This window comes from Chrysochloris asiatica, unplaced genomic scaffold (genome assembly GCF_000296735.1).
Source record: "Chrysochloris asiatica unplaced genomic scaffold, ChrAsi1.0 scaffold00069, whole genome shotgun sequence".
Taxonomy (NCBI): domain Eukaryota; kingdom Metazoa; phylum Chordata; class Mammalia; order Afrosoricida; family Chrysochloridae; genus Chrysochloris; species Chrysochloris asiatica.
In genome coordinates this window covers 3,609,847-3,632,228 of record NW_006408587.1, presented here as the reverse complement: position 1 = coordinate 3,632,228, position 22,382 = coordinate 3,609,847, and the positions used below count along the sequence as shown (strand labels likewise).

General features: G+C 42.0%; 1 protein-coding gene across 1 annotated transcript in view; it reads left to right on the top strand.

Moving 5' to 3' along the window:
- PALM2 (paralemmin 2) overlaps positions 1 to 22,382 on the top strand; it is a 118,574-nt gene that overhangs the window by 74,289 nt on the left and 21,903 nt on the right. Inside the window, exons 4-5 of the mRNA XM_006864733.1 lie at positions 15,540 to 15,654; positions 16,895 to 16,916. Coding sequence (XP_006864795.1) covers positions 15,540 to 15,654; positions 16,895 to 16,916 — 137 coding nt within the window. The remainder of the gene's footprint in view (positions 1 to 15,539; positions 15,655 to 16,894; positions 16,917 to 22,382) is intronic.

Below are 22,382 nucleotides of genomic sequence, written 5' to 3'. Positions count from 1 at the left end.
AAAAAATTTTTTTAAGTGGACTTGAGATTCCACTGACACCTTGAAGTCAAGGAAGGTCCTGTTCTTTCATAAGGAGAAGTGGATATCCTCTGTTTATTTAAAGGCCGTTAACAATTTTTTCACGGTAAGATGCCAAACAATCGGCCGTGATTCCAGATATACTCATCTCAATAAAAGGAAGCTGTTTCCTTACATACTGAGTCACAAGTGAAAAAATATTTGGGGACTACCATAGAAACCAATGCACTGTTATCCTGAAATATGAAAAGTGAGCTCTATAGCATCTATCTGTGTGAATCCAAACAACATTCCTCCCGCTGCTCTACCTAAAATACAGAGACAGAAAGCAAGAAAACTCAAAGGAGCCAATTCAAGAGCTCTGCAAAGTGTAATACATATTTTTAGAGCAGGTTAACCACAAGGTTCAATGTAATACATATTACACTTACTCTGGTTCAATTTGAAACCAATTCAAGAGCTCCGCGAAGTGTAATATGTATTACATTGAACCTTGTGGTTCAAGCCGGCTTTGCAATCCAGTGCATTAATCTACAGTGTCACATAAGAATTTTTCTTATTTACATTAATTATATTATTAAGTCCATACTCAGGTTCCTATGGCTATTACTATGTTGAGGGAGAGTAGAACAGCAAATGCTTTCTTAAAGCAAAATTTAAATTCCCTTCACCTACCCACCCCACCCCACCCTCAGAAAAACTGATTAATGAACAAAATAAGGAGTGAAGTAGGAAACTGAGCAAAGCTGGAGGGCCCTATAGAGCCCCTGAAGGAGTCAGAAAGAAAGAGATGTCGTCCCAGACAGGCCTAAGTAGTTACGGCTACTAAGGAGGAGGCTGAATGGAAAGAGGGTAGCAAAGTGACTGGAAATGACTTCTGCTGTCTTCATGCCCCAGCCATTCTTACTTGGTCTGGGTCCATAGCAATGATCAGAATCTATAAAAGGTTTAGCTGGTTCAACCGATGGACTTGGGAGGTGGGGTAGAGTGTTTGTCTGCTTGACAGCGAACATGAAGTATGACTTGTGATTTCCCCTTTTTGGTTAATTGTTTGAGATCACATAGACAGACATCTGGTGCTGAGGCCACACGATAAATCTTTGAGTAACTTGGATCATTCTTTCTAAGGTGCCGTGGCACACCTGCTACCTGTACAGTCAGAACAAATTGACAGTATGTGCTGACCCCTACCATGCTTAGTCTAGGTTTTAGCTGCATTTCCTACTCCCAGCAATTGCCCCTCCATTCTCCCCCACATCTGCCCATGCCCAGGATGTATCTTAGCAACTTCTACTAGGCATTGTCACTGATGCCTCAACATACCTCTCTTATCTCTCCCACCTCATTCTGAAATCTATATTTTGTTTCATTCTAAAAAAAAAAATGAAATTTTCAGCCATTTTAAGGTTTTTTTTTCCTGTTTCTTTTTTCTTTTTTTTAACTTATTCTCTTGATTTGAACCCTGCATATTTGCTCCTGAACTTCATTCTACCTAAAGTCAATTCAGACAATGAAAACAATTCAACAACTTTCTCCTCCACTCCAATCTCTGGTCTCAGCAAAGGTTGTGTCAGATCATGGGATTTGTCCCTTCTAGAATTCCAGCCTTAGTAAGTTGTACTTTTTTCTGTACCCTCTCCCCACTTCAGTACTGCAATTCTCTCCTCACTGAATACTCTATTTCCTGTCTCTGCCCAGAGTCAGCTTCCTCTCAGTGGCTAGTCATGATCCATCATCACCAACCCTGAAACATTACCTTCTTCAGCTCTTATGGTGCTCCCTTGTGGCTCATTCATTTTGACTGTTAGACTTCTGGCAAGAGTCCAAGTGAGTAGTTAATAGACATTTGGATAAATCCACAATAAAATACAATACATAAACTAAAATCCATTACTACTGAGTTGATGCCAACTCATATGAAGTGTGACCCTTTAGGACAGAAAAGAACTGCTCCCTAGGGTTTCCAAATCTTTACAGAAGCAGGCTGTCACATCTTTCTCCCTCGGAGCAGCTGGTGGATTCAAATCGACCTTTCAGTTAGCAATTGAGCTGCTTACGCATTGTGCCACTAGGGCTTCTTGAAGCCAGCATCAGGTTGGCAAGTTCATTTTGACAGCAAGGTTGTCAGACACCAGAAAGAACAGCTACAAGTTTAATTTTCTCTTGCCATCATCTCACAACATTTCCACAAAAAAAAAAAGGGGGGGGGGGGGGGTAAATACATTTGGTGAAAATAAAACATATGTTTTTTCTGTATTTCTTTCTTTGGTGAAACAGTATTTGGGATTCACAACTTTAACGAGTACACAGGGGCCCTAAGTGTCTGAGTTCCTAGCTCTCGTGATGCTGGCGCTGCTGGTCCATGACCACACTTGTAGTAGCAAGAACCCAGGCCACATTCTCATCTTCAGTCAGAATTCTTTGTACATAACATAAAGTGATTCTAGCTGATTTACAGAGAAAAAGAGGGAGAGAGATCGATTGGAAGGACACTAACTAGTCGTAGGATGGAAGCAGGTGCTGAATAATCAGGTCTCAGACCTAGCATTGTAGCAGCAGGAACTCATGAAGCCGTGTCTTGAGGGTGCTGCTGAGAAAATGATTCACCTCCAGTTATTTTTCATTCTTTAGTCACTCTTGCTAGATAACAGTCCAATTGACCTAGGTTGCCTACATCTAAGGATGTGGGGCACTGTGTGATTCATAAGGAATCCACAAGGAACTCCAGTAAAAGTGTTTCCCAATGGAAGAGCTAAATGTCATTTCTCAAAGGAAATGGAAGGGAGCATCCTGAGCAGGCAATGAACGCTGCTTACTACCTTTACTTCTGGTACCACACTTATTTCTATCCACATGTAATCTGGGTTTTGTTCCCACCATACAACTGAATTTCAGTGTCATGGGTGAGCTTCATTGTTGTCAAATCTGCACTGCAAGACTGGAAACGTCTTTTAAATGGTTAGATAGCCAAATACTGACTTTTCCTAATGCCATTCAGCTGGCCAAGGCTCTGCCCCTGGGAGTCAGACATACACAAACATCACAGTCACACTGAAGAGACACTAAGACATACATGATTATAATTTGCAATGAGTATATCCCATTAACTTTTCCCTCCATTTAAGATAGTCTAATTTACCTGATCTTCCCACCACCTAGATCTCTGTTCTTCTGTGTTTACCTTCTTTCACATTATACTTGTTTTGGTCCTAGACTGACCTTCCAGGTCCTCTGAATTTGTTCCTATGGTTTTATTCTGTTCTCCACTCGTCCATTTGTCAATTGACTTCCAGGTGATGCTTTCATGTATGTCAGTCTCTGGTTGTTGTCTGTTCTTGTTGGTTCTCTGTCTACATAACTCCCTTTAGGATATTTTTCATCACAGGGTTGGCTTTGGGAAAATCCCTTATCTCCTGTTTATCCTGGAATGTTTTGATTACACCATCATATTTGATTGACAGCTTTTCTAGGTAGAGGATTCTTGGTTGGCAGTTTTTTTCTTTCAGGGTTTTATATATGTCTCCCCATTGCCTTCTTGTCTGCATAGTTTCTGTTGAGAAATCCGAACTTAGTCTGAATTGCTTGCCTTTGTATGTTATACTTCTCTTTTCTCTAGCTGCCTTCAGGATTTTGTCCTTATCTTTGATTTTGGAGAGCTTGATTATTCTATGTCTTGGTGTTTTTTTTTAGGGTCTATCCTTCCTGGGGTTCATTGAGCTTCTTGGATGCTTATCTCTTCGCTTTTCAGGATGTTAGGAAATTTTTCTTCCAGAAGCTCTTCAACTATCTCCTCTGTGGACTTGTGTGATTGTTCCTGTTCTGGAATGCCAATAATTCTTAAGTTATTCCTCTTCATGTTATCCAACATGACTCTTAGGCCTTCTTCTGATTTTTTTTTCCTTTTTTGTATTTGTTCTTCTATGTTAGTAGTGTTGAGAGATTTATCTTCTAGCTCGCTAGTTCTGGCTTCCATCTCTTCAATTCTACTCCTTTGCCCTTTCAGTGAATTGCCCATTTCTGATATTCTATTTTTAATCATTTGGACCTCTTTCTGTAGGTTTTGAATTGTTTCCAATGCCATATCTATTTTATTTGATTGCTCCTGTAGTGCTTTCCTGACTTCTTCCTTATTTTTCTCAAATCCATTTTAAAGTGTTTTGATACAGTTTATAAACATTTTTCTGAATTCCTTCTCAGGCATTTCCAAGGCCTGCCATTCTTCCAGTATGGAGTGTAGGTTTACTTCCAGCTCATTGGTATCAGTCACTTTATCTTGTTTCTGGACATATGCTGATATGGTCATCTCTTTATGTTTTGGGGGCATATTCAGGTGTTATCTATTGCCTTAATACTTAGATGGGTGTGTATTTTGGTATTTTTTATGTTTTTTGATTACCTCTATGTAGCTGTGATTAGGAGATGGGCTTCCCTTTTCACTGTTCTTCCTGAGAAATTTCAAGATGCCACTGTTGGTCATTGTGATGTAACTCAGGATTTAATTATCGGCCTGTTTCCTTTTTAGTCTATCTGTCCTGCTCCACAACCCCCGTTCAGTCCTTTTTCCTAGTGATAAATAGTTCAGGGCTGGCTGTGGTAGTTTTGTGCTGCCGTTTGGTTTTAAGTGGACACTGTCCCTTTAAATTTTGAGGAGATAAGTGCACATGTGTAATAGAACACTCCGGGGTTGGGAGTAGGGTGTCTGCTCACTTGGGCACCCCCTCTAATCACCAGAATGGAGATGTGCAGACAGCAAGAGGCCAATAAACAGATACGAAGAAGAGAGAGTCCACACGTTTATCTCCACAATTCTGTCAGGCGTCCTTGGTGGCTCTGATTCTTCCCTAGTTTGGTCTCGCCCAAGATAGCTGCTCAGGGAGCAGCTGAGCGTCTTGGATTAGAAAGCACTGGATTTCTTGCTTCTGCTACAAATGCCACTGGCTGTAAGCTTTCCAATTTTCTAAATATTCCTTTATAAGTGGTTCAGAGTTCTGGGACCATCCCCTGAGCCTACTTGGTCCAGTATTCTGTATTGTTGCTGACAGAGCTCCTTACTGCACTTCTACCCTCTCCACCATCGTGTTTGTTCATTCTTCATTATCATTTCATTCCATTTTTCATGAACTTTTGGAAGCCCCTTGCATACTTAGAATCCAAAGGATCTTGTGAACATTTCTTCTCTTCTCCTCTTGCCTCAGTTTTCTGTTAGTGCTGAGTTTACTCCATGAGGGAGCCCACCTCTTTCCTTTCCTCTTCCCCCCTCACCCTCCTACTGGACCCCATTTCATTTCACCATCTGCTACTCCTTGGAAACCCTATACAGGGTCGCTGTGGGTTGGAACCAACTCAACGGCACTTAACAACAACAACCCTAATACTGAAATCTGCTTACCCTGCATCTTCCCATTTCTCAGAGTAGGGCTACTACTACTTAGAGTGCTGATTAAACTCAACTTCTGTTCTTCCAAGGGATATAACTCAGAGAATTAGTGAAAACTACAGGGAAATCTTAGTATGGCACTGTAAGATCAGCACTGGACTTCTAACCACAAGGCCAGCAGTTCAAACCCCCCAGCCCCTCCTCAGAAATCCTGTACAGGGTTGCTATGAGTTGGAGCCCATTTGATGGCACTTCACAACAACAGGGATAAATCTGTGATGGAACATTGTGATGACTCGTACTGTCCAAAGAGGGAATGGGCTGTCTTCGGAAGGAAGCTGCAGGGAGGGAAGCGGCAGAGGTAGAGCCACCGAGTGGAATACAGCTCAGGGGCTTCAAGTTTCTGAAAAACCAATAACGTGAAATGACTTCCACTCTGTCTGACCATCTGGCATCTGCAAGCATGTGGGTTCTTGAGGGAATGAGGGGACAAACAGGAAGCCATCTTAGGGAGGTGGTTGAGAGTCGTGCTTTAGCTAGACTGTCGGAGTACGAAACCTGACTCCATATGAGCTCTGGGACCCTAGGTAAATCAATGATGTATTTGTGCCTCCATTCCTTTATCTGTAAAAATGAAAGTTAAAATTTTCCTTCCTCACGGAATATTGAGAAGATTACAATCATGTAAAGCACCTAGAATCATGCCTAACACACAGTGGTGGTGGTGGTGATGTGGCATGGAGTCGGTTCCGACTCATAGCGACCCTGTACAGGGTTTGCTATTATATAAATTATGTAATATAAAAGAATACTAGAATTGTTACTATGTATATATTTATTATATCATCATTTATGGAAAAAGAAAAATGAAGCACCCTTGAAATTAAGGTTGTAATTAGTCTCTTTGGGACTTAAATGACAGATGCCCTGACAAAAGAAAAATGTTTTGGCTTCTGTAAGGAAGAAAAGTAAAGGTGTCACAGAAGATCATGGGAAGCAGGAACTAGAGATTCTGTGACATAGTGTCCCTCTCAGTCCGCCTTTCCTCTCTGCTCTTTGTTTTGATTTTCCCTTCTGCCGACATAGGTCCTCAGCAGGACTTTGAAGGCCAGGTAGAATTGGGCCAGGAAGCACAAAGTGAGCTGATGGGGGTTGTGAGTTGGGCCACCAGGGATATCTAGAGCTTCTTTGAGGAGCATGCTGAGCCACATCAACTGGAGTGCAGAGCATGCTGCAAGTGACTGAAAGGTCATGCAAGGCTACATGCCTGGGGTGAAAGGAAGGAAATAGGACGCTCTGGGCCTTGGCCCATGATGTCTCTTTTGCCTGACACATTTTCTTTTCCACCTGACGAATGCTTTCTTCAAAGCCCAACTAACATAGCCTCGTTAGGCAAGCTTATTTCACCACCTTGCATCAGTTGGACGAGCCCTGATGGCGCCGTGTTAAGTGCTTCACTACTATTTGAAAGGTCGGCAGTTCGTTCCCACCATCTGCTACAAGGGAGAAAGATGAGGCAGTCTGCTTCTGTAAAGATTTAGAGTCTTGGAAACCCTCTGAGACAGTTCTACTCCATCATAGAAGGTCAGACTCATTGTGATAGCAGTGGGTTTTGTATCAGTTGGGAACTGCATTCAACTGTGACTAGCAGAAATACCACAACAGTAGCTTCAATTCCTAACAGGAAATGTGGAACAGGACGCTCCAGGGTGGATACACTGGCTCCAAAATGCCATGTGAGATCCAGGCATTTCTCTCTTTCTGAACACTCAGCCATTCTTATCAGAGGCCACGAGATGCTGGCTTCACATCTAGCAGGATCTTTGTCCCTTCTAGTAGGCTGAATAATGCACCCCAAAGATGTCCACATCCAAAGCCATAGAATCTGTGACTATGTTAAATGCAGGGCTTCACACCAGTTCATGGTGTGACACTCTGCAGAGAACTGGTATTTCTACCCTAGACATCAGGAGCCCTGATAGCATAGAAGAGTCCTAGTGTGGCCCTAAAGGATAATGAGATATAGTGGATTATAAGTTGGACTGCCAACCACAGGGTCAGTAGTTTGAATCTACAATATGCTCCGCCAGAGAAACATGAGGCTTTCTGCTCCCATAAAGATTTGTTGTTGTTAAGTGCTTTTGAGTCAGTTCTGATTCATAACAACCCTGTATAGGGTTTCTGAGGAGCAGCTGGTAAGTTTGAACCATCAACCTTGTGGTTCAAACCAACCTGGCAGTTGAGAGCTTATCCTACAAGCACCACACCAGGACTCCTCCATAAAGATGTCAGAACTGGCTTGATGGCACACAACCACCAACCACCACCACCACCCACCAACACCACCCTAGATATAGTCAATTACAATTGACATTTTAACAAGATCCCCAGGTCTTAATGATCTTGTTAAAATATAGATTTACATTCAGTGCACAATCTTATACTTCACATCAGTCTTCTCTCCACCACTGTACTTTGTGGGTTATATTGTCATTTATGTGTTTCCACGGCGGTTCTCATTACCCGAGCAAGAACTCCCACAGGCAGACACTGTGTCTAATAGATCTCTCTGTCTCTGATGCACCCCACAATGCCTGGTACAGAGAAGGTGTTGCATACAGTTGAGGTGATAGATGAATAAGTACACTTTTAAATATGTGAATGATCAATGTACTGCATAGACTCACAGGTCCTTTGTATCTTCCTGTGGATTTATTAAGGTTAGGTAGATTTTATTAGACCATTTGGCATGATTGCAATCTCAGCCTACACAGCTGCAGTGTGTCGTCTTTCCTTCCAGCTGATTACAGTTTGCCTTTTGCTCAGATGAAACCAAGCGAGCTGGTCAGAAGCTGTTATGCACACCTGTCATAGCCTCAAGAGCCTTGATTAACCTTGTGTATAAATTACACTTCCTGACCATTATTTCAGCACTGCACTATCTACTTGGCTCCTTCAGGGAAGACTGCATACAATTTCAGTCATGAACCTACAAAGCAGTGGCGTTTATCTAGCCCAGCAGGAAAACTGAGGTGAACCCCACAACACGCTGTTTTGGGGGAAGCTCTTCAGCTCCAGGACTCAGATTTTCTACAGAAAGAGAGCAGACTGAGCCATTCCTTGCCCTCAGAACATGACTGGAGGCATGATATGAATGTATAGCAAAATCTGCTGCTTGTATATGACTTGCTTAGACTGACATAAACTGTCAGTTTCTCTCATTCATTCCCTTTGTGGTGAAACTCAGTTGTTATCTCAAAGATTTAGTTTCGTTGTTTTTTTTATCCTCTCCATTCCTTCTCAGTTACCTAGTATCATGACCCAAATCTTTCAACACCTGAACTATAGTGCTGCACACACTGAAACCCATTGGACCAGGGGCAGGCTTAGAAGACTCAAAGGGGTCAGCTACCCAGCATCAGGGCACATACAATTTGTTACCACTTAGGGCTGCTTCCCCAGGAGAAGTCAGCTAGAGTCAACCATTTTAAAGACAATCTTGTTTATTTTAGAACCCCCTGTAGTGGAGTCCTGGTGTGGTGCTGTGGGTTAATGCGCTGGAATGCAAAGTCATTTGAACCGCAAAGTCGGTGGTTCAAGCTCACCATCCACTCCTCAGAAACTCTATACAGGGTCACTGTGGGTCAGAACTGACTCAATGGCACTTAATAACAACATAGTGGAGTCCTAGAGTCCTGATGTGGCACTGCAGGATATTGCACTGGATCAAAAGTCAGTTTGAATCTCAAGGTCAATGGTTCAAACCCACCAGCCATTCCTCGGAAATCCCATACGGGTCCCTGTGAGTCAGAACCAAAATGACAGCACTTAACAACAACATAGTGGAATCCTGTAGTCCTAGTGTGACACTACAGGATAATGCTCTGAACCACAAGGTCGGTTTGAATCATGAAGTCGGCAGTTCAAACCCACCAGCCGCTCCTTGGAAACCCTAGACAGGGTCGCACTGAATCGGAACTGACTCCATGGTACTTAACAAAACAACTAGTGAATAGCTCAGGGCCCATCAAGCAAGCTCAGTAAATACTCATTCACTTGGTTTTTGTTGTTAAGTATCATTGAGTAGGTTCCAACTCATAGCGACCCTGTATGAATTTCCAAGGAGCTGCTGGTGGGATTGAATTGCCAACCTTGCAATTCAAACCAACCTTGTGGTTGAGCATTTATCCTATGGCACCACATCAGGACTCCATTAGCATGCACCTATTTAACCCCTTCATGCACAGGTGAGAACCTGGTACCTTTCTTATATCCCAGTAGGATGCTGCATTTGATGTTATTGTTCTTAAGTGCCCTCAAGTCAATCCCTACTCATAGTGACCCTATGCACAACAGGATGAAATACTGCCTAGTCCTGTGCCATCCTCACAATCGTTATTAGGTTTGAGTTCAGTGTTGCGACCACTGTGTCAATCATCTTGATTAGGGTCTTCCTTTTTTTTGTTGCCCGTCTACTAAGCTTGAGGAGTTCTGATGTGGCTCTGTGGCTTAACGTGCTAGACTACAAAACTGGTTTGAACCTCAAGATTGGCAGTTTAAATTCACCAGTCACTCCTCAGAAACCCTATACAAGGTTGCTATGAGTTCAAACTGACTCAACAGCACTTAACAACAACAACAACTAAGCTTGATGTCCTTTTCCGGGACTGGTCTTTCCTGGTAATGTGTACAAAGTGTGTGACTCAAAGTTTCACCATCTTCACTTCTGAAGGAGTGTTCTGGCTATACGTGTAACACAAATGTGTTTAATATCTGCTGGAGTATTCTGGCAGTCCTTAGAACTTTCAATATTCTTTACTAATGCCATAATTCAAATATATCAATTCTTCTCCAGTCTTCATTATTCATTGTGTAGCTTTCACACGTGTATGAGGTGATTGAAAACACCATGGCTTGGGTCAGGTGCATCTTAGTCCTCAAAGTGCCTTTTTGCTCCTTAACACTTTAAATACTTTAATCTTATGCAACAGATTTCCCCAATGCAATACGTTGTTTGATTTCTTGGCTACTGCTTCCATGAGCATTGATGGTGAATCCAAGTAAAATTAAATCATCCCAGTTTTCTGTTTATTTTGATGTCTATTGATCCAGTAATGGAGTATTTTTGTTTTCTTTATAATAAGTTGTAATCTATACTGAAGACTGTAGTCTTAGATCTTTATCAGTAAGTACTTCAAATCCTCTTCACTTTCAGAAAGGAAGGTTGGGTGTCATCTGCTATTGCAGACTGCTAATGAGCCTCCCTCCAATCCTAATGCTGCATTCTTCATATAGTCCAGCTTCTCAGATATTTTCACATAAAGTTTATTAGTGAGAGAGACACACAACCAGTATCAGTAATTGCCACAATCGTATTATATAACAAACTACCCTAAAACTTAGTGACTTAAAACAAAAGGTATTTATTCACACTCACACTTCCGGAAGCAGACTGGAGTGTTCTGATCTAGGCTGGGTGAAACTATGGCTGTGATGTTAGGTAAAGGTCCACCTGGGCATGAGGTTCCGCTGTGGATTGGACTCAGGTCTGTTCCACGTGTGGTCACTTTGTGACCAAGGCTGTAGAGACAGCAGTTTCCCAGAAGAAGCTCTTGTCTTGGTGATGGCAAAGGAACCAGAAAACAAGCTCATCCAAAGCTTTGGTTTGTGTCATGTCTGCTAACATTTCATTGACTAAAGCAGGCCACATGACTGAATAAGACTAAAGGAGCTGAGAAATCAAATAGATTCCACCTACCAAGAGGCCAAAGTAAACCACATGATCAAGACCAGCATTACTGGGGCAGGAAAGTACACTATTCCTCATGGATGTGAACGGGGAGGGGAGGGAATGTTTTGAAAATAAAATGATGTTGATGTTAAGTGTCGTCAAGTCGGTTCTGACCAATATCGACCCTGTATAGGGTTTCCAAGGAGCAACTGGTGAGCTTGAACCACAGACCTTACAGTTCAAACTGACTTTTCAATCCAGTGCCTTAACCCACAGTGCCACACCAGGCCTCCTGAAAATAATATAATCTACTGTAATTTCTGGTGTGGTGCTGTAGTATAAGCACAAGACTGCTAACCAAAGAGTTGGTGGTTCAAATCCACCAGCTGCTACTCAGAAACATTATACACAGTCGCTTTGCGTCAGAACCGATTCTAGGTCACTTAACAACAACAACTATACCTTCTAATATCTGCTTAGGTATTCTGTTCTATGAAACTCGAATTAAATCTACTCAGACCCCACCTGGCTAATAGTATCATCTTGTCAATCTGTCCAGGAAACCTCTAGCCTGGAGCTCCCCTCACCATTGAATTAGTTCAGTTTATGGATCTTATATGCATCATCCCTTGTTCCACATTTCTATCCCTTTCCTTGACTGCCTCTCTTCCCCTCCCCAACCCCACCCCAAAAATTGCACAGAAGATTTTACTGAACATTTGAAACAGGAAAGGAAATTTTATCTCTCCATAGTGCTTGGTCTTCTCTCTCTTTCTCAAGACTGTGTTTGCATTTCAACCTACACACAGCTTCTGAGTTAAAGAGTTTACTGAAGAATTCCTCTAGTCTCAGAAACCCTGAAGGTCTTATCTTGGTTGAGCCATACCTTTGTGCAACTTGGTTCAATTATTTTCATTCATTCAGCCTACAGGTATTGAGCACTTGTACCCTCCTGTGATAAATTTATAATCTAGTAGGTAAATGAATAATTTATGTATACTCTAAATACACTGGGTTTAGAGTTACTCAGCATTATTTATATTTGGAGCCAGATAACTTTTTGTTGTGGGTGACTGTCCTGTGAATCGTAGGGTATTTCACAGCATTCCAGGTCTTTAACTCCCCCTCTCCCAGTTGTGATAAACAAAATTATCTCCAGACATTACCATATATTCCCTGGAAGACAAAATCAACTGGGTTGAGAGTCCCTGATCTAACACATAGTAGACTGGGTAAGACTTCTGATAAACCAGAGTAACATGCTAAGAAATGTTCAGAGCAGAGATGTCACCACTGACCTTGACCAAAGTGGTTTCAATAAAGTGAGCAAAAGCCCAGTTAGAGTAAATTTAAGGAAAAAATGGGAGGACAACAATTATACACAAATTTTAAGAGAAATATGATTGTAAAGGAAGACCAGAATATTGGAGGGGAAGTGATGTCAGAAGAAAGGATTAGTTCTTTTTGCTACTGTTTTTTGTTTGTTTGTATTTTAAACATGAGAACGAATACTGCACTTGCATGCTGTTGAGAATGAGTCAGTGGAGAAAAGGAAAACTGATGCAAGAAAATAGATTAGAGACAAGAGAACATTCAGTGCAGGAGTGGCCTTAAGTAGGAGCATACACAGAGAACTCTTAACGCCAAGAGAGTAGACAGAGTATATGATGGTACGGTTTTGGAGATTGCCTTTTCTAATATGCTCAACAGTAGTTTCTCATCCCCCACATTAAGAATATTCTCAGTGTGCTTTCCTCATGGTTATCACATGTTTGTATTTTTCTGTTTTATGGTAAACATATCTGGGTCTATGTTCATTTGGAGGAGGTACATTTGGAAGTCAGGGTTGTCTTCATAATCCAAATACATAGCTGCAAAGTTTCATGCATTCAGAAGCTGTCTTTCTGATACCCACGCAGGAAAAAAAAAAAAAAGGTGTCTGAGGGACCAGAACCAAAAAAATCAAACCTATTGTCAAGTCCATCCTGACTCACAGCAACCCTGAGGGGCCCTAGTACGTCCATACTTCATGCCTGTATCTTGGCGGTCCTTCCCCTTCAGAAGATCTCTCAACTCTTTATTTTGGATCTATCTCTCATGGACTTGGTTACCCAGTTCCCAATGTAGTTTAGAAGTAGGGGGAGGAAGGAAGAGGAGGGAGAAGACTAGAATAGGGAAGCATGGACTCTGCAACAAAGTTTCCTGCATGATGGGGGAAGGCAGAAAGACCAAAAGCAAACATGAATGAATGAACAAATACATTGAGTCCAAACCATTCAAGAGACACAGCAATCTAGAATCTGTGGACAGGGGTAGATGCTCCCCAAATCCTGAAGACAGTGCTACATGGCTGTGCTATCTGAGTGTGCCAGCACACGCAGTGTTAACAAGGTGGGGAATTTGTGACTCTGTTATAGAACTCACTTGATAAGATTTTAGTTTAGTACAAAGGTTAGGAGTAGGCTCTGCAGATAGACTTCCTGGCTTGAATTCTAGCTTCAGATTCTGTGACATTAAACTAGTTCATTAATCTTGTTAAGTCTTAATGATCTCATCTGCAAAATGGCGATCCTCTACCTCATAGGATCATTGTTAAGGTTAAATGAGATAAATAAATGCAAATTCATAACTCAGTTCCCAGCACAGAATTAGTGTTCAATAAAAGTTAATGGCTAGGCTTAGCGTCAACCAAATAAATTGATGTTCAATAAATTAAGCTTTGTTGTTGTTAAGTACCATGGAGTTGGTTACAACTCATAGTGACCCTGCACAGGATTTCTGAGGCTGCAAATCTTTACGGGAGCAAAAACCCTCATCTTTCTCCTGCAGAACAGCTGGTAGTTTCGAACTTCCGACTTTGAGGTTAGCAGCCAGATTCATAACCAGTAAGCTACCAGAGCTCCTTAAATTAAAAGTAGTAGGAGAAATATATTGGTTACACACAATTGTTCTATGCCTCACAGAGCCCAACTTTGTTCTCCTGTTCACTGTGGTCCCTAAACTTTAAGCAAGAAATCAACAGATGCTGCCAAAACAAAATACAAAACATCCCAGGGGTCATGATGCTTGAGCTTCATCTTAAAACTAGATAGAGATAAAAGATTCTGTTATGTTCTGAGACATTATTATATGTAAGCCTAGCTATGTACTTAAAAGCTTGTAATATTTTATCAAATGGTTTGTTGCAAGGCATTATTTCAGGATACAAATGTCTTTCACATAACTGAAATGATCTTATCCTAAAGTGCTAATATTATATGCAAAAATATTCATCTAAAGTCCAGGAACAATGACCTGTTTTCAAATATTCAAGGTGGGAAAAATTACAGTACATTCCATCTCAACCAAAGCGACGAGAGCTAACTTCCTAAAGCACTACTAGATGCAGTAAAACATTCACTTTTAAGTAACAAGTTATCATCATGTTTGGATGTAAAAATGCTTCAAAACTTGTTTCTTTATCATCAAGCAATTAAGACAGGTGTTAAACATTCATTTGTACGCAGTAAAATATACAGTTTGCATGTTAAAAAAAAAAAAAGTTAATGGTTATGACTGTCATTTCACTGAAAGATTGCTGCTACTGAAACTTCTGTGGCTGCTGTTCTGGAATATTCCCAGAGCCTCCTGCAAACATTGACATGTACTTTTCAGAAAATACAATGGGCTTCAAAATGTTGGTTCTACATGAACGTTTTGAAGTCTCCTCATTTATAGGATGACTGAATACCGGAGAAAGGTCTAGGAAACTAGGAATAGGGGCAGTGCATTTGTTTCCTCTGTCTCCTCTTGTTTGGGGCAGTGGAGGCCAAGCCACTGAAGGGGATGTCAGCAGGCTCCCAGAATACTAAGATTTCTTTTTTAAAAGACTGACAGATGCATCACTCTGTGGCCAACTTGAAAGAAGAACATTTACTCTGAGTTAGCTAAGAAAATATGGAGCTATTTTCCTTCTGATACTATGTCCTGTGCTCTGTAAAAATTATCTTTCCCTATGTGGCTCTGTGGGCTAATGCATCAGACTGCAAAGTCCTTTGAACTGCAAGGTTGGTGGTTCAAGCTCACCAGCTGCTCCTTGGAAACCTTATACAGGGTCTCTATGGGTCGGAATCAACTCGATGATACTTAACGACAACAACATATAATATACACATTAATATGTTTGGAGGAGAGACACCAAAGTGGATTACTAAGCACAAGTAGCTCTGGATTGTTTTCCTTCAGCCTGTGGCAGAGCTGAAAATACAGTATGTGTTGTAATATAAAATCTTGGCCTGGTACCTCAGCATGATGTAAAATAGAGACCTCCAGGAAGGTCCAAGTCTCCCACCAGGAACAAGCTAACTGTTCTCTTGTGCATGCATGGCAGGCAGGACAGTAAAGTAACCTGTCCTCTGTTTGTGTGTCTTCCAGGCTGGAGCAGGAAATACAAGCTCTAGAAAGTGAAGAGTCCCAGATATCTGCCAAAGAGCAAATCATCCTAGAGAAACTAAAGGAGACAGAAAAATCCTTCAAGGACTTTCAGAAGGTGATGAAAACAAATGTGATTTCTCTAAATTATATCCAGGGGACAGTAAATCCTGGTAAAAATGGGACCAATGGGTGAAAAGACAAATTGGTATTGATGGAAAGTCTGAGCCACAAACTCTGTTAAATGAAGGATAGATGTGTGAGGAGCAGGTGCCATTCCTGAAGCTCAGAGTGGCCTGTCTTCAGGTATGGCTACTGGAAAACATAGAGAAGTCATTTAATTAACTACATACTGGAGTCCTGCTGTGGTGCTGTGGGGTAATGCACCAGACTGCAAAGCCATTTGAACTGCAAGGTTGGCAGTTCAAGCTCACCAGCTGTTCAAGCTCACCTCAGAAACCCTATACAGGGTCACTATGGGTCGGAATCGACTCGATGACACTTAACAACAACAACTCTGTGTACTATCCCTGGGCCATGCAAATGGCTAGCTTCCTTGTCTGTTAACTGAAAGGCTGGCAGTTTGAGTCCACTCAATAGTGCCTCAAAAGAAATGGGTGGTGATACACTTCTGTAAAATTAGTCACTGAAAACTGTATGGAGCACAGGTCTACTCCGACACACATGGGCTCACCATGAGTCAGGATCAATTCAACAGCAACTAGTATAGGTTACCTACTGTCCTAAACCATTATATGCTGGCTGCCTGAAAAGTCTTCTACTAAACTCAAGAATTCTCATTCAACAGATTACACATGCTTTATTTTTTTAGCCCTTTCTTTATGTGCATGCCAGAGATAAAATCCTATCAAATGAACATGAATTCCAAATACAAATAGTGTAAGTCTGTGAAGTTGTACTGTATATGAAAACAGATGGTACCATGCAGCAAACAGTAGACAACCCATAAAGACAACAGACTTTGAGTATCTCAGGACCTTCTTTCCATCATGTAACTCCCATTTCTATAGGTATCGATCACTGATAGGAAAGCAATATAATCAAATTAATTTAAATAGTTTTTCACTATTATCACTTCTCCAGTACAACTCAGGGTATTGCCAGATAAGCTAAGTAAATATCTATTGGGAATACTTCTGTAAGGTGGGGATGGTTATCCCATCCCTTCAATTTTGTGATTCAACTCAAATGTCCCAGAATAAACTACTGCATTTTCCAATCACAGTCAAATTCTGGGCATGGTCCAGAGCGTGGGAAGGTGGGAATATAGGTTAAATAAGAGTGAGATTATTTGTCAACACTTGTAGTAACTCTCAGCTCTGCTTTTGTTTCCACAGAGTTTCTCCAATACGGATGGAGGTAAGCACTTTCTATCCTGTCTATAGATGAATGTTTTTATCCTGATCAGCTTAGTTGGAAAGGAATGCTGATTCTGTCCATGGGTTTCATTAACACAGGCTCACTGAAGAGTCATTTGGTTTGTAAGGGCATCAGAAGGAAAGACAGTGCTGTCTGCAGAGCATTGAAGAGGTTCCGACTCCATGTCTTCACTGCTTCTCTTCTTCTGGGACTGTATCTTGACTTGCTATACTGAATCTATAAAATTGACCTAGCCATTCTACCTCCTCCCTCTTAGGTCCCACAGGCTCTCTGCTTGGGCTTTTTGAAAAAGGTGCTCAGCAAAATAGAGCACTATGATCAAGACTAAAATCCTTGTAGGAATACGTGCCTTTTGTCTTCCTGGTTAGCATCCAGGGTTGGAATACACATCAGACAGTCATATCCTAGTGTCTAGGGAACCTTTCTAAGGCCTCTGGTTTTTCTTTGAATTAGAAAACTGCAGTTTCTCCAGCCTTCCAGGGAAGCAGGCCTGCCCAGGACTTCCCTCCCTGGGTGGGATGCTTGGCCTAAAGCACATCAAGGTTGACAGTAGGGCTCTGGCTTGCTAACCACATCAGAGTAAAGAAGGCTTTCTCCTCTTTTCCTTACGTGGAGCTGTGGATGAACCGTGGCCTTGTGTAGCTCTCATCCTTCACCTTGATCTCAGCTACAAATCATGAAAACCACTTGAATCCCACTTTCACTTTGACCCTCAGTTAGACCAGCCAAGGAGCTCTGGTAGTGTAGTGGTTACAAGTTGGGCAGCTAACCTCAAAGTCAGCAGTTCGAAACTACCAGCTGTTCTACAGGAGAAAGATGAGGCTTTCTGCTCCCATAAAGATGTACAGCCTCAGAAACCCTGTACAGGGTCACTATGAGTCGGAACCAACTCCACAGCATACAACTTCCACTTCCAATTTAGACCTGTCAGAAGGATCATATACCATCTCCTTACCTTGTCCTTATAAGGTTAACTTCTAAACTCAGAAGATTATTAGAATCAGAATAAGAGTAGACATTGGGGTTTTTTCCCAGAGTCATTTGGAAAAAATATGGGGAAAGGTTTAATAACGAACTCATGCATAATGCATTTTTCTGGATTAGCCAAAGACATTTGCAATAAGAATCCGTCTATTGAGCTGATATATATATATATATTTTTTTTTTTTTTTTTAATTTATTTTTTTTTTTTCCCCAACAAGTGAAGGCTAAGGGGCTAGATTTTGGCTCCCTGGATGATCTTCAAGAAGGCACTCAACCAAACTTCCGGCTCTCAGCACAGAGACTGGGACGAGTCAGAGTGTGGCCAAATCAGGACACTTGCTCTGTACTTTGGGGTTAGGACACAGACTGAGAAGGTGGCCTTGTCTGTTTGGGGGAAGAGGAGCAGACTACACTGGTGCTAGAAAAGATCTGAGGCACTTCACACAATCAACAATGATGCAGTGTCAGGCTGGGTTGGAGATTGGGTATTGCCACATAGACACTCGGAAACCTGAAGGGTGCATAGTGCCCTTTTCTGATTACACTTTTTTCCTCTTTCCTTTTCAAACCAGGGCATTTCCTAGACTTCTCCCTGATGATATAAGAAGCAGAGATGCTCATATAAAGACCTATGTAGTCTGTAACTTGTTAGCAAGCAAAAATGAAGCCATGTTATACTCCTACCACTGTCTCTGAACTTTTCCTCTCATTTTCTCTTGCATTCATTCTTCACCTTTTAGCAACTTGGAGAGCTGAAAGGGGAGCCTGCAAAGACAGTTTCCCTGTTTCTTCTGTCTCTGTCTCCTTTTGCTAGAATGGGTGAGCTCAGGTTTAAGAGGATACAGAAGTCTTAGGGACCTCAAGAAATAGTCCAGGGGAAAGTTTCTATGCCTGTCAACCTAGATTCTGATTCTTGCTTTTGCTGCTTACACCTAAGCCTAGAATGAGCTGTCCATCACATCACATCTGCTGACAAAGAAATTTGAAGGAGGAAACAGGACGCATCCTTCCACGAATGTGATCAGTGTTTAGATTGCACTGTGGTCTGAGGGGACACACTGAAGCACATCCCAACTGAGGGACTTAGGGATATTTCATTGCCAAGGCCTATGTATAATCAACCAGTTGTTATTACTTAGAACTAACAAAAAGAGCAAAAATGCTTTAAGAAAAGTATCTAACTCCTGAGACACATTGATGACAGAAACCAGGTCGAATTATGAATCTATAACTGTACAGGATGCTGCAGATAATCAGTAAAAGCATCCCCAGTTTATGAGGCTGTAGGGGTGTGTGTGTGTGTGTGTGTGTGTGTGTGTGTGTGTATGTAATTACCTCACTGTTGTTACCGCATCACCATATATGCTTATCAAAGGAAAGACAGGTATAGAGCTGAATCTCCAATGGCTTTTTTGTTATGTGGTAGTCCTAGCAACTGTAATAATTTATTCCAACCTTGAGTAGAATATCCTGGCCATGTAAATTCTTGTCCTGCCTGCAGGCACAGTACCTCATGTAACTATAAGTTACATATAGTGTGTTGTTGTTGTTGTTATTGTTAAGTGCTGCTGAGTCAATTTCAACTCACTGCAACCCTATATAGGGTTTCCGAGGAGCAGTTGGTGAACTTGAACCATTGACCTTGCAGCTCAAACCCACCTTGTGGTCCAGTGCATTAACCTGCAGCACCATTTGGTGTTAACTCCATTCTTTACCTAGTGAGGAGCTGGTCTGAAACCATTGGCAAAACTGGCCAAGGAAGCCATCTGTCCTGGACATGTCTTGGATTCCATCCCATACTGGCCTGTGGTGGCATAGTGTCTTCTCCATATCAAAGCATTTATATTAATTGTTGGGACATCTCAGTGTGTCTTCAGTTACTCCCAAGTCATGCTTTAAGGACAGCTGTCATCTCTGCTCCTTTATCTACTTACGTTCTTCATTTTGTTGTTAAGTGCCATAGAGTTGGTTCCAACTCATAGCAACCCAGTATAGGGTTTCCAAGGAATGGCTTGTGGGTTTGAACTTCCGACTTTGTGGTTAGCAATCCAGTGCCACACCAGGACTACCTAGATGCTATAAATATTTTAGCAGTACAGTTCATACCTACCAGCTGCTCCCTGGGAATCCTATGCAGGGTCATTATGAGCCGGAACCAACTCAATGGCACTTACCAGCAACAGTAGCAAGATTAAGAAATATCACTCATCTTTAATTTCTGTTCTGTGGTTGACCTTCTCTGACAGTGGCCAGACTCATTGTAAACCACTCTGACTTGGTAAGAGGAAAACAGTTTTCAGTTGAAGATATTTTTCCCACTAAAGCTTTGAGGCTGCAAAAGTGGCATGGAAGCTGCGTCTGACCTCCTCCAGTTTCACAAGGAGGAGGAGAGTCCCCAAGCCAAGACTGATTCCTTTGAAGTCTAACAAGGATGTCTTCCACTTTCCAACCTTCTTTACCCTCTTTTGGCACCGCCCATCCCTCCCAGAGCACTGTCTTCTTTGTTGGGCTTGATAATCTGTTGTAATGGCCACACAGAACTCAGGATCAGAACTCAGGGTATAGTAGTTCTCCCGTCTGGAGTGCCTTTTCTCAACTGTCTCACAGGCGCGCCTCTCTCATTCTGCGCCTTTTAGCCACTTTACCCTTGGCTTCTGCCCTGTTCTGATTTACAAAGATCCCTTAGCACTGTGGATAGATACCCAAAGGGCGTATTCTGCAAGCCAGCCTCCTGCCCAAAGGCCTCACTAGGTTTGTGAGCCAGAAAACCCTTCCCTCTCTGTCTCTCTGTGCTGGCTGCCTCTGCTGCCAGCACTTCTCCATTCAGAGATCTTGTGCTCTGCCAGCGACTCTTCTTTCTTAATGCACTTGAGATCCTCTGTTTCTGCTTCTGAGATGACTCATTTAAAACCCAATGGAATGGGAAAACCCACACTAGTGTCCTGTACTCCCCACTTGCAGGATCCTACATAATCATTTGGTGGGAGTTACAAAGACTATGGCTAGAAGAGCCATATCAAGTAAATCCACTTTACCACAAGAGCCCTGCTTGTTCTTCCTCGTGCTGATGTAGCAGAGACCCCTGGCTGCATAACCTTGGAGTTCATCATTTAATGGTATATCAGAGGGCACTCTGTCTTCCTCCTCATGCCGCACATGCCATGTAGCCCCAGCCCTCTACAGCTGTAGAACTCAAGCTTCTTCTTGTCAGTGTACACTTGGCAAAAGTATCTCTGTCACCCCCTCCCAGGTCTAAAGGAGGAATCTGTCTCCTGGAGGAAGTTGAGACACAAACAGTAGGAATCATTTACTTGTTCTTTCAGGTGCAGAATTCCACCTTCAAGTGGCTTTTGTTTCTAGCTGCTAAAAATTTCAGTATACTGAGATGCCCTAGAAATGCTATACTTAGCATAGGCTTTACTAGGCATATGTCCAGTCTGTGAGCTCTTTCTTGTTCTTAGCGGCTTGAGTCTCCATCTTCTATGGCTCCTATGAGACTTACTGAGATCTCATCTCCACAGATTTATGAAATCCTCAGTGAAATTCAAAAGTTCTTTAAAGTTGATCTGTCCCCTAAGGTGTCCATTTAGCCCAGTGTGCTCCTTCATTCTTCCCCTGGGCCACAGTTGCCAATCTCAGGACTGGCTTCACCCAGGCTGCTGCTCTCCTGGGCTCATGCTAGTTTTAGGCATCTACACTTCCCATAGCTTCCTGCAGTGAAAGGAAAGAAGATCAACATAGAGAATAATGTACAACTTCAGCTATATGGCTATACACAGAACCTCTGGCTCAATCCAGGGCCATTTTCAAGGGGATCCCTACAAATATTTTCCCAATTTACCTTCATCTCAAAATGGCCCATTTCCTTCCTGGGGATGAGAGGAACTTCAACCAGATCTTCTCTGCCTAGGACCCAAGCTTAACCAACACACATGAGGCCCCAGAGAGAGGAAACTTGAACTTTTCTCTAACCTGAGGCCTGTCTGCCTAATCCTAATTTCCTATTCCTCCTCCCTAAATGGCGATTGTTGCAAACTCCATTCTCTTATAGGAACTTCGCCTGCAATAGAGTAATCTTTGTCCTTAAAACCTAATGTTCCAATATCAGAACATTCTAGATTGTTCAAACTCACACACAAATCAGGAAGTAGTCTACGCAATATAGAGCTAATCTTTGTTGTTGTTAGATGACATCAAGTTGGTACTGACCCATAGCAACCTTTTGCATAGCAGAACAAAACACTGCCTGACCTTGGGCCAACCTCACTACTGTTGCCACGCTTGATTCCATCGATGCTGCCACTAGGCCAATCCATCTTGTTATAGGTCTTCCTCTTTTTCTCTGACCCTCCACCTTACCAAACTTTTGACAGCCCATGGCACCTTCAATATTCTCCTCCAACACCATAAATCAAAAACATCAATTCTTCTACAGTCTTCCTTATTCACTGTCCAGCTTTC